The sequence below is a fragment of the Micropterus salmoides genome, unplaced genomic scaffold (assembly GCF_014851395.1).
Source record: "Micropterus salmoides isolate LMB-PRFRI ecotype aquatic unplaced genomic scaffold, ASM1485139v1 Ms_hic_scaffold_21, whole genome shotgun sequence".
NCBI classification, from domain to species: domain Eukaryota; kingdom Metazoa; phylum Chordata; class Actinopteri; order Centrarchiformes; family Centrarchidae; genus Micropterus; species Micropterus salmoides.
Genome location: NW_024041262.1, coordinates 19,134,113 through 19,150,279, shown reverse-complemented (window position 1 = coordinate 19,150,279; position 16,167 = coordinate 19,134,113). Strand labels below are relative to the sequence as shown.

General features: G+C 39.6%; 2 protein-coding genes across 3 annotated transcripts; one reads left to right on the top strand and one right to left on the bottom strand.

The window, feature by feature from the left end:
• Window positions 1–333: 333 nt before the first annotated feature.
• On the bottom strand, window positions 334–3,427 carry arl3b (ADP ribosylation factor like GTPase 3b). The gene is made up of 6 exons (XM_038736657.1): window positions 3,220–3,427; window positions 2,566–2,709; window positions 2,307–2,423; window positions 2,090–2,140; window positions 1,401–1,586; window positions 334–1,298 (listed from the first exon to the last, which is right to left on the bottom strand). Exons 1-6 carry the CDS (start codon window positions 3,220–3,222, stop codon window positions 1,251–1,253), a joined length of 549 nt encoding a protein of 182 aa, XP_038592585.1. The 5' UTR covers window positions 3,223–3,427; the 3' UTR covers window positions 334–1,250.
• A 681-nt stretch (window positions 3,428–4,108) lies between these two features.
• On the top strand, window positions 4,109–14,164 carry sfxn2 (sideroflexin 2). 2 transcript variants are annotated; one of them, XM_038736655.1, is made up of 12 exons: window positions 4,109–4,396; window positions 7,570–7,829; window positions 8,765–8,935; window positions 9,024–9,122; window positions 9,672–9,747; window positions 11,300–11,385; window positions 12,693–12,753; window positions 12,850–12,916; window positions 13,003–13,052; window positions 13,146–13,195; window positions 13,285–13,332; window positions 13,755–13,854. In XM_038736655.1, the coding sequence occupies exons 2-12, from the start codon at window positions 7,675–7,677 to the stop codon at window positions 13,852–13,854; spliced, it is 963 nt and encodes a 320-aa protein (XP_038592583.1). In that variant the 5' UTR covers window positions 4,109–4,396; window positions 7,570–7,674. The 2 variants fall into 2 exon arrangements, with proteins under 2 accessions (XP_038592583.1, XP_038592582.1); XM_038736654.1 differs by lacking the exon at window positions 4,109–4,396 and having other exon boundaries at window positions 7,675–7,829; window positions 13,755–14,164.
• The last annotated feature ends 2,003 nt before the right edge of the window (window positions 14,165–16,167 follow it).

The following is a 16,167-nucleotide window of genomic DNA, read 5'->3' as shown; positions in this document are numbered from 1 at the left end:
TACATAACAGTTACTCAGAAAGCTCTACAAAGCAGCCATGTTTGAAAGGCTACATGAACAGTTTTTATATGCAGGTATATCACAGTGCTATATCCATTCCAGTACATTTTAATACTGAATCCAAAAGATTGCTGACAATGAGTGATGTCTCCCACAGATGCCTCTTCACACAGGCTTGAATGCTGTCATGAACAGCTGACTCCACCTGCTGTGGGTGTGTGTGACCATTAGAGCCTGTAAGATTTACACACAAAAAATACAATGTCCCTGAATGAACGGAGTGAGTCTGTTTGTGCAGGAAGCAACCTTAATTCAAAAATAATAATAATTAAATAATTTTTGATTTCTCTTATCTTTTTATTCACATACAGTACCTTCAATTCTGGACAGATTACATTCAAGAATATCAAAAGGAAATGCCAAAAAAAGTGAATTCCCTAAATAACCCAGAGAGCACAAAGAAATGCATTGGGACGTACAGTACGTAACATGAGAACACAGGGCCGAGCTATTTACATTTGATCCAAAAATGTAGTGCCTCTTCATGATTTTGTTTTTTTTATACATATTAACATGTACAGTATTATTCTTTAGTGGGGACAGTCAGACCCTTTCTCCAACACCCTATAAATCACACACAGCACACCGGTTGTTGTTTGAACGCACTCTACCATAAATATAACAATTACAAAAATATACCTCACTTCAAACATAGCCATAGCAGGAAAAGCGCGTACAGCTGTCGTGGAATGATAAAACAAACAAGAAAAAAAAAACAACACATCAACTTGTAAGAATGAGATGAAGAAAAAGGTGAGAAGTGTGTGAAAGAGTTTACAGAATATGTTGAAATTCCAATGAAAGACAGCTGTTTAATGGGAATGTTTGAGGTTGTGACTGGCTGCGGATGGTGGCTGGGATAGTGATGGTGACGTGGGTAGTCTGGGTGGAGGAGGTTTGTTTCCCGGCATGGGTTCCCTTTGAAGTCAAAGCCCCGCTCCTCTTTGTAGAGGCCCATGTAGGACGAAGTGTTGAGATTAATAAACATCAGCGATACAGGAATGTAAAGAATACAGGGGATTAAAAACTCCAAGTCCATGTTGGATTAGTAGTGTGTTTACATTCACAGGTATATCCCATCGTACTAAGGCTCAGGAGGGTGCAATGTGTGTCAGTGTGTGTGTGTGTGTGTGTGGTTGCTGCTGCTGCTGCTGCTGTTCCTCCTGAGTAGAAGAAGACTAGAAGCAAAGCTATTTTTTCTTGGAGTTCACACTCTTGCAGACCCAATTCATCCCCTCCTGAAGGTGAATTTAAGAGAAACAGCAGCACGGTGAGAAGAAGAGAATAATGGCACATAAAACAAGAAGTGCAAAATAAAAACAGAAGGTTGTCACACTCACCTGAATCCCCTCAGCAGTGAGGGCAGAGCAGGACTGGATCTGCCACATGCGGTCCCGAATGGTGTGCAGATTGAGACCCTCTGCGATCTCGGAGGCCGGCGCAGCTGTCAGCAGGTCCTGCTTGTTAGCAAAGATCAGCACCGGAACGCCGCTCAACTTCTCTTCATCCAACAACTCAGCCAGCTCCTGCAAAACACACAAACATCTGTCAGTTATAGATAAAGGCGCACGCACAAATACTTTCACAGAAGGAAAAAGAGACTCTAGTAAGAGACTCAAGTGCTTCATATCAACAAAACACTGAGCAGTAGACATGAGACTGTGATTAACAGCGATAGTTAGGTCACAAAAACTAAGACTTAGGGGCCAAAACATGCATTCACATATCAAGGTCACCAATCCAAGAACGGAAAGTCTTGAATTTGACTTGCCCCAAAATAATTAAAAATGACACAAGAAACACAGTATAATAAAAATGACAGAACAGTAGACAGAAATTTATTGTGCAACAATTTTGATAACCAATGAATGAATGAATAAGCAAAAATGCTCCCAAAAATGACTGGTTCTAACTCCTTAGTGAATTCTGTATTTTCTGGTTTACTTAGACATCTATCAGTGTAAACTGAGTGGGTATGTCGGACAAAACAAGTAATTAGCATTATTAGAACAATACGTGTTGTACATACCTGACCCGTTTCCTCAAATCTTTTTCTGTCAGCGCTGTCGATGACATAAATCTGGAACAAAATGGAAGTTTTCCTTGTAAGCATGTGCAGCAGATCTTCAGTGCATGTGTTATAAACCGTAATTTCACCAAGGCTGAACGGATCAAAGCCGGAATGTAAACTCAAATTAAAAAAGCAAAGCTTCTTTGCTGTGTTTGGTGCATCGAACTCTACTCACCAGCACATCTGTGTTTTCAAAGTAGTTCCTCCAGTACGGCCTGATCTTCCTCTGTCCTCCAATGTCCCAAACATTCAGTTTAAAACCCTGAGACTGGACGCTTTTAATGTTGAATCCCTGGAGAGAACACAACACATCTAGGAAGCAGGTTATAGATAGGGGGAGCATATTTGCCAAAGAGCAAGGCCACCCATCCTTGTTGTATTTATCTGTTTTCTCAAAGAAGGTGTTTTTTTATGTATGAAACTTTCCTCCATACCTGTGTGGGGGTGATGTGGCTGATGTCCTCAGATGCCAGCTGTTTGAGCAAGGTGGTCTTCCCGCCGTTGTCCAGCCCCAGCAGTAGTATCCTAACCTCCTGGTCGGGTGTGCTCTTTAGCTTACGCAGGATGGACAGCAATCCCTGCAACAATCAACGAAAACAGCCATGTGATGTTACTTTGCCAGAGAGAGAGAGGGGGGCAGGGGGAGCACTGTTGCAGCTAAGCACCATTGCAGAAATGCATCTCCTCCATCCAGCCACCAGGACTTCTCACTTGTAGGCCGTGCAAGTGCATTTCTTTCATCTTAAACACGCACTCTCCTAACAGCAACAAAATGAGGACAACAAATCCCGTGAGCAGCACATCATCATCTTTTATTTTCTTGCGACCCGTGTTGTTTCGATGCGCGGCCAGTTAACGACACGCAAACGGGAGCTAAACGTAGCCAACGTGCTAAGCTAATCTGCCCTGATGACTGAACGAAGCAACAAGGCAGCTTTTGCAGTTGAGTATTTTTCTCGGCAAGTCGCGCGCACCGGCAGCCGTTAGTATACGTGTCTTCGCGTGAGTGCCACTTAGCGCGAATATCGGCGCATTTTGAGCTTGATACTGAGAGTTGATGTCTAATTATTACGATAAATTAAACTCACCATCTTGTTGCCTTCTCTCCTGGAGACGCCACCGAGGGTTACTAAGGGGGGTGACGTCAGACGCACAGTTACGCACGAAACTCAAAAGCATGGAGGACGGTGGTGCATTCGCGTGATCCTCGGATGGTCCCATCTCCCGAATTGTTAAGTGCTGTGTTCAGGTGTTTTTAGGTCGGGATTTGGAAACAACATGGATTGTCAAAGTATGACAAAACAGTTTGAAGCTTTCTATTACAAAGTGTTTTTTTGTCCCAGAGTTGTTACTGAACCAGTACATCAGCTGAAACCACTAAAATACTGAATAAAACTAGTACTGCGAATAAATTTCCTAATAAATCAGTCAGTCTACACGGACAGCAGACTAACACTTATAAGCGAATACCATCACAAATTACACGTTATCAAAATATATATATACAATAAGTGATTTCGCACCATTAATCAAACGTTTCTAACCGTCAACCATGTTTTTTTTTTTTTTTTTTATTGAATCTTGAATTCATCTCTTACAAAGATCTTTAGCCAAAACAAAAGTACATAAAACAATAGAATAATAGAACGGGACACAACTATAAACAAAGGGATCTCGTGCAAGAAACAACAAAGGCATTACAGAACAATATTTTAACCTTTACATATTTAAACTGCTTTACTATTCTTTGAACGAAATAAAGTTTTAATATAATATTTAATTTCTATCTTAAAATGTCGCTTCTACCAAATTATTCTGAGTTGTTGTTCCGACTTCGTTGGTCGTCCACGTGAATTTTCCCAGTAGGGAAGTCCTTTTTCCTATTATTTCGACACTACTTGAATGCACAGTTAGCTCCTGCTAGAGCTAAATCCTCAAACGTAGTCCAACAAGAGCAGCTACACGTTTAATTTTGTGGACAGTTAATGCGCACAGACTTTGCACTAAGTGTACTGCGCGCAAATATGTTTCCTTTCTACACAAGATGCAGAACAAACCCGTAACAATGTCAAATAGGAAATTAGTCGGCCAGTGTGTCTTACTGTTGATATAAAGCAATAAAGCGTCAGGTTGGGGTCTCGCGTAAGGAGCTGCCCCAGCCTGTGATTGGAGGACGGCATGCCACGTGCACATGTCCGATGCCACACGAGTACATCTGATTACCTGGCAGGTTGCTCTGTTGGGCGGTTGAGAGATCTCGCAAAGGTATGTTTTCTCTTTTTGTCACCATAGATTGCAGCTCATGTGTCGATGCATCGGTTTGGTGTTTGTTCCGTATTTCGCAGTTTGCAGAAGTCAGACTCGGCCGGGTAACTCGAGTAATGTTGCATCACTCTGCGCTCCGACAGACGTGGTTCCACATTTCACAGCAGTTTGATCGGTTGACTGAAACACAAGACCCCCTGCTCTGTCCACACACCAAGTTTGTGTCTTCGTTGGAGGAACTGTACATATAATCTAGCACATGTTTTGCGCGCACAAGCGTTATGTGTTTAGATTATGGCGGTGCCATGGCCTGCAGATCCAGTTTGTCAAGCCTCTTGTGAACTGGAGACGATCCTGCTTGTACAGTACCTCCAGTTTGTGAGAACTTGATAAACCATTATCATGCAGCATGCACTTGGCCTCAGTGGTGGAATATAACTAAGTACATCTACCCAAGTTGTGTACTATTCTGTGCAGCTTCACTCCACTACATCTCAGAGGCAAATTTTACTCCACTACAGTTGTCTAACAGCTTTAGTTACTAGATTACAAAGTTTCCCTTCCTGTCCAGTGAAAACAATGTATCTCCAAATGTGATGAATTTTTCTGACAAACTGAAGGATGCAGGAGGATTTGAACCCAATAAACCCAAATCCCAATATTATTAGAGCTGGGTTATCGATAGGTTTCGTAATTAATCATTTAGTCAGTGAAATGTTAATAAATAGTGAACAAATTCCATTCACATTTCCTTATAACACGTGTCTTTTTAATTTGCTTGTTTTGTCCAACTAATCATCCAGAACGTAAAGATACAGAGGTAAAAGTGAAAACAAGAAGTAAAACAGACAGTCCTCACATTTCACTTGAAAAATGACTGAAACGATTAATTGATTGTCAAAACAATGCAGATTAATTTTCTGTTGATTGACTAGTCGATTAATTGACTAATCATCGCAACTCTATTTATTATCCATTCAGATATTCGGTTTACTGTCATAGAAGACGCATGCTCACATTTTCTCATTTCCCCATTGAAAACGATTTGATTATCAACACAGTTACACGTGTTATTTACTCCCAGTGAACCATTTCAGCTCAACCTTCCTAATTCCTGCATCAGTTTATTAAAATATCAGTTCCTTGATACAGTTTAAGTTGCATATCTATGAAAAGCAAATCTTCTGCAAATCGTCAAATATATCAGTGAAGACACGTGTGTTGAAACAATTAGGCGACAGAAAATTAATCGACAACCGTTTTTATGGCACATTTTTACTTCTCTGAAGTAATTTATCAAGCAAACATTCACTCTTTTCAGCTTCCCAAATGTGAGGATTTGCTGCTTGTGTCTGTCTTTGTAAACTTTAATATCTTTTTTTGTCTTTGTAAACTTAATATCTTTCTTTATTTTGGACAAAACAAGACATTTTGCAGCTTCAATCTTTGGCTCTGGGAAATTGTGATGAGCAATTTCTACTATATTCACACATTTTATAAACTAAATGATTAATCATAAAAGGTAAACTGATCATCTGTTGCATTCTGTTTTTTGATATAGTGTCTCCTTACATTACTGTGTAAAGACCTAGTTTCCCTACAGGGAGCTGCATGGTTTCTCCCTATGAAGCCATCACTTCCAGTGTTTGTTTTTATATTCCTATTGATAAGTCGTGGTATGCAGGGACACGTTGACTTTTGGCTTATGCTCAGTGTTCCCCACAAGGTTCAGCAGGCCTTTACCCTACTTTCTAAACAAACATATCCAGAAACAATCCAGTTCCAGCCAGGCTGAGCCTTCAAAGAGCACTGATACGCCTCTCCTCCTGTGCCCTTTACTAAAGGTGAAATCACATGGTGCAGGTTTCCACAGTAAATAATTAGTAATATAACAATGAAGATGCACTGTGGGATGTTTGAATAGTTTGAGCTGCAGTCAGCAGGTTCTGGTTCCTCTGGTTGTGTAATAGGAAGCAGAATGCTGCAGCTGCAGAAACCCAAAATGACGACGACCTGTGGAACCATTTACCAGGATGTGGTCTGTGATTTCTAGAGGAAGTTTGGCCCTTGAGAATTTTTAGGCAGCAACGAGGGTTTGTTTGAATCCAAGGCCATATGTTGGCAAACAGCAAGTGCAGCAGCTTGAAATGGGGCAAGAGCTGAAAAACTGCAACTCAGTGTGGTGAACAGAACGTTTCATTGACTCTCATATAAGACACATAAAAGCAGCACATTTAAGAAGCTGAAACCAGCAAATGTTTGGCTTTGTTGCCTGCAACATGCCAGAAACAAGTAATCGATCATGACAACATTTGCCATTCTCTGATCAACTAATTATTTAATTGACTAATTTTTGCTGCTCCAGGTTTGGTTGTGCCAGGAACTCGTTATCTTTTAGGGCTTAATGCTTTTTTTTTTTTTGTGATTCATTACCAAATACTTTTCTCCATAAAATGTCGGAAAATAGTGAAGAAATACCTATTCAGATTTTCGACAGCACCAGGTGGCTTCTTCAAAAACATTTTCTTTTATTCGTCCAACTAAAACTAACTAATTCATAAAACTCATCAATATTCAGTTTACAATCATACGTGACAAATAAAAGCATTAAATCCTCACTTTGGAGAAGCTGAAACAAGATAATATTTGTCTTTTTTGCTTTACAAATGACTAATCTGCAACTATTTTGATAATTTATTGAAAAAAATGTCAAATATTATCTGCTTCCAGCTTTGATGCTTTTGTCACGTATGATAATAAACTGAATATCGTTAAAGTTAATCGGCAACTATTTAGATAATTTATTATTCATTTTAATTTTTTGTCGATGGACTAATCATTGCAGCTCTATATGCGCGCACACACACACACACACACACACACCTACACTTTTGGGAAAATCCTGTGGGAATGCGAGTTCAAAGGTAAAGCAGTCGGGGCCTCTCTGACCCTGTGAGCTAAACATCTGTTAATGTTGGATCAGCTCAAAACAAGCCTGGCTTTTGTGACAACAAACATGAGCCAGACTGTGATAAACTGACAAGAGACATGCATGTAATTTATTCATTAACTATGAATCTGTGTGTGTTCTAGTTGCAGCTGCTTTTTATTTTTTTGTTTAACAGCACATTTAGCATTTAGCTAATTTTATTATTATTCCCCCTTTTCTCCAGGCTTCAGCTGCAGCTGCTGAGTAACCGCCTGCAGAGCAAACAGAGCTTGTCCACAGATTTAAACTTTTTAATGCATTAAGTTGGGGCCGCTTTTTAACAACCACCATGGCTTTGAGCTCATTCGACATCGACGCACCACGGTGGGATCAGTCTACGTTTATGGGCCGACTGAAACACTTCTTCAACATCACAGACTGTCGAACGGCGCTCTTACCTGACTCGCACTTGGACGAGGCCAAAGCTTTAGTGGATAGCTGCAGGTAAGAAGTTGGACTCTTAACTGTATAACGATCCTCATGCACATATTGTATCTTTTGTAAGTCATCTTTTCAGCAGTTTGAGAGAAAATTCAGCCTAAAACATCATAGATGTCAGGCTTTTGCAATAATTTGGGCTATTAACATCAACATCTTTATTTATGCATATATTATGAACTTTATGCCAAGTTTCTAAGGTAACACCTTTTTGTAATTGGTGCAAAAACACAGAAATATTAAATGGCTTCATAAGCCTAAACACATTTTAAAATATGAAATGAGTTTTGATTAAGTGTAAAATGTCCGACAGAAGTACAGATATAGCGCGCAGTATGTGAAATCTAATGAGTTGTTTTTTTACTTTGATATTTTGCCTCATACCCTGGGTTCTGCATTTTAAATGTGTCGTGCAAGTTTCAACATAAAAAATGTGTCAAAAACACAGGCTATGCAAGAATGGGGTTGACTGTATCAAAATTAGTCATACCATCAGCCCAATTTTAATACAGATATCTGGCATTTTGAGAGTCCGATAAACAAAAAATGTCTGCAGACACGTCTGCAGGCAGCCTTGTCAGTGTGGCTACTGTGGAACGATGTTAGTGCTCCCCCTTGTGAGTTTCGGGAAGTTGGTGAAAAAGTTAGTTTCGAGCCCTAATTTCTTCAGTCACCATCGTCTTTTCTAAATGTTAACATGTTTCCCCCTTCTTAAATGACAGCTAATCTAATATAAAACCGTCATTTGCTAGCCTTTAAATATATATTGTTATACTGTAGAGAATAAAGCAGTTGAATGACTTCACTTCTGACAAACTGTACCCTACACTACCCTACATTCTGAAATCTACAACAAAACAAATGTACTTTTTATTTAATTAATAATAAATCCATCAATAAGTTCAATAAGTGTGTTTTTGTGTTTTTTTGGCGCTCTGTAGGGCAGGATCCGTCCCTCCTGGCACCACAGAGGAGCAGCTTCACTATGCTAAGAAGCTGTACGACTCTGCCTTCCACCCAGACACAGGAGACCGCATGAACCTTATCGGCCGTATGTCCTTCCAGGTCCCTGGAGGCATGGCCATCACCGGCTTCATGCTGCAGTTCTACAGGTACCAAAGAGCAGACCCCCTGCATGTTACCACATCCTGTGGTTTCACAGAGGAAGCTTTAGAGCTTTCATAACTGTCTGTTTTCTAGGACAGTTCCTGCTGTGGTGTTCTGGCAGTGGGTCAATCAGTCCTTCAACGCTCTGGTCAATTACACAAACCGTAACGCTGCCTCCCCCATCACGCCCAAGTAAGTTTACTGCGCATTTAAGATTTCAGTTGATATGGACTGTTTAAAGGAACCATAATCCTGAATTTGGCCTCTTTCAGACCTGATTATGTAAATCTGATGATTTATCTTTCCTGAGTCACTTTTACATAAAAGTCACAACAGCAATCTTACTAGTAACATTTCCACAACTCTTCCAAAACGGCACCCTAATGTCAGATTAACGTAAAAGCAAGGGCAGCATAAGATTAAATACACAGAGATTAAATGCATTTACTATTTATCTATTAAGAGCACTGTATATATAAATGTATTATCTCTATAACACAAAGACACAACAGTCCAACCTTAACGTCTTGTTGTTGAGTGCCTGAGAAAATGTATTCGCTGTGAGAAGAGTCAAGTGCCATTATTTAATGCAAAATAAATCTGTTTTACACTAGTGCAGCCTGTGAATGAAGAAACGAGGAACATTTAATGGCAAAGTCTTCACTTTAACAGATAGATGAAGCCAGCAATGTTGTGTATTCAGTGTCTGAAAAAAGGTTGGGGTTTTTTTGTCTCTCTCAGGCAGATTGGAGTCGCCTATGTTACAGCAACCAGCACAGCATTAGCAACAGCAGTCGGACTCAACCTCTACACAAAGGTACAAACGCACACTGACCTTTATTTGTCCAACACTTGACACTAATTGGTCTGTTTTTAATGATACTTAATTTGTCGCCAAACTAATTAGGATAACTTGAAATGCTGAAACACTCAGGTGTGTCTCCTGTCTTGTAGGACTAGTGCTCTTTTAGCTCTTTTAAAACAAGGCGTTACCTTGATCAAATTAATTGTGGATATTGATCTTAATATTGAAGCTTTCAACCGCATCTTTGCAGTCTTCAGCAGTGGATGAAGTTTACTGGGGTTACAATCTACATATATTTTGATGAGAAACAATGGATTTGATATATGAATGATAATCTCATGATTCAGATCATGTCCAGGATAAAATTAGTAAGTGGACTTTAACTTTAAAAAATTATTTTGCTGTCCTAGCACTCTGGACCACTCTCCCTCCTACCATTAGATCAGTTGAGTCTGTTGACTGTTAGCTTTTTAATTAAATGGTGTGCTACAGGCGGTATCTGGTGGCTGAATGCTTTCTGTGGACGTATGTGTGTTGCATTTGTATAGGGGTGTACATGTGTATGACCGCTTTTAAATATTTTCACTTAAAAATAAACCTTGTGGTTTTATGTTAGTGCTTGATATTATGTACAGCATTTTGTAACCTGTGTTATATAAATAAAGATTTGCTTAGGTTGGGTTTTAGTTGAAAGCTACCCAGCAGTAATGTGGTAATTAGTTATAAAATCTGCCCCACCTTTACCAGCCTAAACATTAAAGTGATGTAAATGTGATTATAACCCAATAATATAATATACATAATTCAGAAATTTGCCACTCTGCATAGTAGTAAAGCAAGTACTAAAGAATTAGCATCAAAATATACAAAAAATTTTAATATTAACTTACTTCTTATAACATTTCTACTAGGTTACATGCTCATACAGTTTATGGAGTTTGTGAATTAATTTCATACACTTTAACATGGAAACAGTCCTTAAAAACAATTAATTTAATGTTTACAGGGTGTTATGCTAGAGAATGTAATGCTAAAGCAAAGAAATGTGGATTGGGCCAAAACCCCAGAGTGAGAATGACAGAAGCAACTTCTCAGAGTTGGAAAATGTCTCTTGGTTGGTCAGGGGCTGGGCTGCAGCCTGGCCAGCGTGACGTTGGCAGCGTCCTGTCACCCTGCCATCATGCCTGCCATCATGCCGGACGCTGCTTGCACCCTGAGCAGAGTGCTGTCCCAAAAGCTGCCCCCAGCGTTCGTATTCCTCTGCCTACAGGCTCTAACTCTGAGATGGATGTGCAGACACTTAGCCAGGTCCTGGTAGATATACGGTAGGTGTTTGCAGTGCACTGTTTATTTGAAATTAGTGCAAGTAAAATGTGTTTAGGGACCGATAAGCAAAATCAAAATTTGAATTTCTTAGAACCGGATCCAAATTAGAACCAATTCTCAATTGCCAACCCTGTTGACAGCAGGTCCTAATCAGGTGTTTGAAATTTATTCATTAAAATTTAGATCAGGGATTGCATCTTTAACACCTGACTTGTTTCATCTTCACTTTGTCCTGCAGAAAGCTCCTCCGCTCGTGGCTCGCTGGGTCCCTTTTGCAGCGGTGGCGGCAGCCAACTGTGTTAACATTCCTATGATGAGGCAACAGTAAGTCCTGCTGTGTCACTGTTTGAATATGTGGAGGCGTTTTTATTGTGTTGTGTCATGCATATTTTAATGGCGAGATCTGCTGAAATCAAAGTGTCGTTCTCAGATCAGATATTCTGAGAAGCTCAAAAAAGCTCACAGCACTGACATTTTCTGTGTTGGACCCTGAAAGATCTTACTGACCCTTTTAAATAGGGTGTGACGTGTCTTAACAAGGCAGCGTTTCATGCTGAGTAGATCTTAGTATGTTTGTTGAGTGCCAGTGCCGTGTGGAGGTCAAATGTGAATGGAACAAATCTAACAAAATATTTAGTTTTGGGGGTTTTTTGTACGCTATGCTAGTGGCATGGTGCTGGGGATGGCAATGTCAGTTAGTCTGTCAATCAATGTCAATGTTTGTTCGTTCCCAGGGGATGTATCCTACTGACTCTGGTGATTCCCTGACTTTTCCTCCAGCGCCACCAAAACTTGTTATATTAATCAGGCCATATTGCTAACCAGCGATCCTACAGGCTGGTAGATTACAGGTTGCAGAGTTGTGCCCTGCTGCCGCTGAAAATACTGAAGACAGATGTTGCCAATTGGCAGCCAAAAGCACCAGATCTCACCAGCCTGTACCACACAGGCTGCTGTCCTCTAACCCAGTATAATCTCATCAGCAGATAAACAGAGCAGGTTGCAGCTTAACATAGAGGAAGTGGTTAGCAGTGAGACTTAATACAGCACTTTTAGCTAACTAGTTTCATAAATGTTTATTTTCCCAGACAGGATAGTCAGACTTTAAAGCAGATGTTGCTCCAAAAAACGTTTCTCTTCATTGGTGTCTTTGTTTCCTGCTGGTGAATCAACAGTAAAATCAGCTCCTGTGTTGTGGTTTCTGTCGTTGCCATGGTCACACAGTGGCAAGTTGAAAGAAGTTGATAAACTCTGAATGCAGCGCCACACAGCTGTCCCCTCTCAATGCTGCTGTGCTGCTGACGTGTTTACAGTGAGAACAATGGAGGCAGCAGCGGCAACCACTCTGTCGGAAAGCACCTGCAATCTTGTTAAAAACATTGTCATATATATTTTCTGTAGCACTCTCCAGTAATTGGCCTTGTGAAGGTTTAATTTAGTCTTGTCTGTTGAACACCTCTTTTAGTTTTGTTTTGAACACTCCCTGAAGCTCCTGTGTGTTTTACAGTAAAGTTAAAAATACTCACCAAGTAACAGTTTGTTTACAGGGAGCTGGATGATAAGACAGCTGTTTCACAATCCGTTTCCCTTTTTGTTCCATTTCACCTTCATTTTTGTCTTTCTGTTTTCAGGGAAATTCTGAATGGCATTGCTGTGACAGATGAAAATGGCAATAAGCTGGGCCACTCTACGGTCAGTACTTTAGGACATTTATAAGAATAAAAAAAGCACAATAGTTATTTTACTATTCATAAACTGTCGTTAAATCTTCTTTTATCTCACCCGTAGAAAGCGGCTGTAAAAGGCATCACTCAGGTGGTCATCTCTCGGATCACCATGGCCGCACCAGGAATGAGTATGCAACAAAGTTTAATGTTATAAATATCACATTCTTCAAGTTGTCCTCTTCCGCTCTTGACCTTTTTTCTTCTCTTCTGTCAGTCATCCTCCCCATCATCATGCAGAGGATGGAAAAATACAAGTTCATGCAGGTCAGACCTTTTACCTTCATTACCGTCCTCCTGCTAAAGTCCCCAACATGAAAGTGTGCATCTGTCATCAAGCTTTGTTCTGTCTTTTCATAGAGAATCACGTTTCTCCATGGACCACTTCAAGTGATGATGGTGGGAGTGTTGTAAGTAGAGACTGGGATTGTAATGTACTGAGGCGTGTTTGGAGAGGAGAACTTTTTTTGACTCTTGTTTCTTTTGCTTTTTTTTAAAGTTTGATCTTCATGGTTCCTGCAGCCTGCTCGCTGTTCCCTCAGCGATGGTAACAAACATGTTTCTGTACTTTCAGTTGTAGCTTATAAGTGTACTCCACCGATTTAGCATTGTAGTCCTATAATGCTGTCCAATTTAAAAATGATCAAAATTGGTGCAACAGAATCAAAGAGATCATTTGTCTTCCTTGTTAAAAATGCTTGGCCTTTCATTGTTGCAACCAATACCTTACTTTCCTAATTATACCTGTAGTAGTTCCTTTTTTTTCAACAAAACTGCGTTCTCTCGAAAAAAACTCTCTCAAAAAAACGCATTAGTTTCTTTGTTTAGTCTGAATAATTCTGCATGAGCAAACACACCAGCGTTAGTTTGTTTAATCAAACAAAGTACATTCTGACCATGCTTCTCTTCTTTCTGTTTTCCTGTCCACATACCCTCATCTTCCCCTCTGTCTGTGTCTGTCTACAACAGCTCCATGACTGTGTCGAAGCTGGAGCCCGAGCTGAGAGACTCCATCGTGTCGCAATATGGAGACACAGTACAACGCGTCTACTTCAACAAAGGCCTCTGAGGCTGATTTGCTGAACTGAACTTTTCAACACACAAGACCGAATACACATGTTTTTGCATAAATTGTCTTTGTTTTCTAATTATAGTCCTAATGAAATGCTCGTCTCCCTACGTCATCTTCAAATCTGTGCTTATTGGTGGGAACTCGCTGTGGGATTTTTGATCAGTACGTCTTTTTAACTTTTTCTCCTGTTTTCTTACATTAAACAGACACAAGGGACATTGTGTACTCCTGTTGGGAAACCAAATGATCTCCTCTCAGGAACAGAGCAGTACTTTGCCAGATTAAAACTCTGTTAGTTTGTCCTCCACTGGATGTTTCTAGTTGTTTTCGTTAACTCAGAATGCTCTTGAACAGCATCATGCTCCTTCTGTCTGCAACGCTTCCTTACAATCTGTGCCTTCTACAAAGTGGCAGGAGCAACAACACTTTTCTCTCTTTCTTTTTTTAAACTCTTGTATGCATGGGTTAACTCATGGGTTAACTCTGAGACAGTCATTCGGTGTGGTGTGGAAGCTGTGTGATAAAGGTGGAGGATACTGCCCTCTTCTGCCAGGATGGAGGTAGATGTCTGACTTGTTTGCATGATTTATCTGAAAGGTTTGCACATCGGATCATTTCACTTTGAAATCCTCCAGAATAAACTGGAATAAAACCACAAAAATATTTTAAATGCAGTACCCAGTGGGGTTTCTTTATGTATTTGTATGTGATTTAATTAGCATTTTTAAAAATTAGGCAGTGCATTCACACCATATAGATGAAGAGGTTTCAGTTTGATGAAACTAAGCTGACAGGAAACAGACCGTGGCGGAAGAAATACTTTTACTTAAGTAAAAGTTTCAGTACAATGTAAAAATACTTTCTACTTACATTAAAAGTTGTGCATTTAAATTCTACAGAAGGAAAGTACTAGTTCTGCAGTAAAATGTACTTGAAGTATCGAAAAAGTACTAGTTCTAGAGTAAATTGTCCTGTGACTGATATGATGATATTAGATTGTTAATACTGATGCATCAATCAGCGTTTAGTGTTGGAGCTGGTCCAGGTGAAGCTAGTTTTAACTACTTTATATAGCCTACAGTTAGTTTAGTCCAGTTGTTCCCAACCTAGGGGCTGGGGGCCCCCAAAGGGTTAAATCTGGGGGGTTGGGATGATTAAGGGGAGAACAAAGATAAAACAATAGGAAAATTTCTTTAACAGGGAAATCTTTCTTTGGTGGACATGCTTTCTCAGAACTCAGATACTGATGTTTTGTAAGAAGTCACAAGCCTAAAAGGTTGAGAGCCACTGGTTAAATCTCTAATGTATTTTATTACCTTTTCAGTTGCTAAAAGTTTAATCTGTGAAGTAACAAGAAACTCCAGCTGTATAAATGTAGTGCAGTAAAAGCTACAATATTACTCTCTGAAATGTACAGGAGTAGAAGCACAAATTCACATGAAATGGAAATCCTCAAGTTATGTACAAGTACTTTGGTAAATGTAACTCCACCACTGCAGACAGAATGAGGAAGTTCAGCATTGCACTGTGACAGAGTTGAGTGAGTCACACCAAACCGGGTGTTTCAGATGCGGCCATTTTCCAAAAAGGAATTGTCCTCCAAATGCATACATTGTTTGTAAAGTATTAGTTATAATTACAAATTACAGATTTATCTTTCATGGCTTTACTTTTTTTTTTTTTGATTTATACTGCTTAGAAATGCTATATAGGGCGGATGGGGTCAAAGTAATACCAACAACTTTCACAAATGGACAATATATTTTGAGCACTGGTGAAAGAAGTATATTCAGATCCTTTACATAAGTAAAAGTAACAATACCACACTGTGAACTTACTCCACTACCTCAACCTTTGAATATATGTGATGTTTCTGGATTAATATTACTGCTGCATTAATGTGTATGTTGCATTTAGTTGCTGTAGATGTTTATGATTGAGCTAATTTTAACTACTTTATATTGGTTTAATCTAAAGCAGTGCATCATATTATTTAAGATCATCATGAGTTTGTAGCTCACTCCTGTGAAAAGCACCTTTCTCTAAAAAGTCACCCTCTCATGAGCTCAGAGAAACAGCCCTGTTTTCAGCATGATGATGCATTTTCCATCTGATCCTAGCAGGGTTTAAATAGTTTATTTATCTAAAGAAGGAGAAGAATTCTCTCAACCTATAAAGGATTTAATCTTTCTTTCTATCAGAAACATTCAACATCACCAAATCTGGAGATACATGGTTTTAACTGGACATGGCAGGGTATGAATAACTGTAATATGAAAAGTCACAAGTAACTAAATGTGTCTGACAAAT

Coding starts and splice junctions, on each gene's coding strand:
- arl3b (XM_038736657.1), bottom strand. Junction 2,141..2,306: donor TTGAAAACACAGATGTGCTG/GTGAGTAGAGTT, acceptor ATTTTGTTCCAG/ATTTATGTCATCGACAGCGC. Junction 1,587..2,089: donor GATTTGAGGAAACGGGTCAG/GTATGTACAACA, acceptor TGTGTTTTGCAG/GAGCTGGCTGAGTTGTTGGA.
- sfxn2 (XM_038736654.1), top strand. CDS start 7,675: ATGGCTTTGAGCTCATTCGACATCGACGCACCACGGTGGGATCAGTCT. Junction 9,123..9,671: donor GCCTCCCCCATCACGCCCAA/GTAAGTTTACTG, acceptor TGTCTCTCTCAG/GCAGATTGGAGTCGCCTATG. Junction 12,917..13,002: donor CATGGCCGCACCAGGAATGA/GTATGCAACAAA, acceptor CTCTTCTGTCAG/TCATCCTCCCCATCATCATG.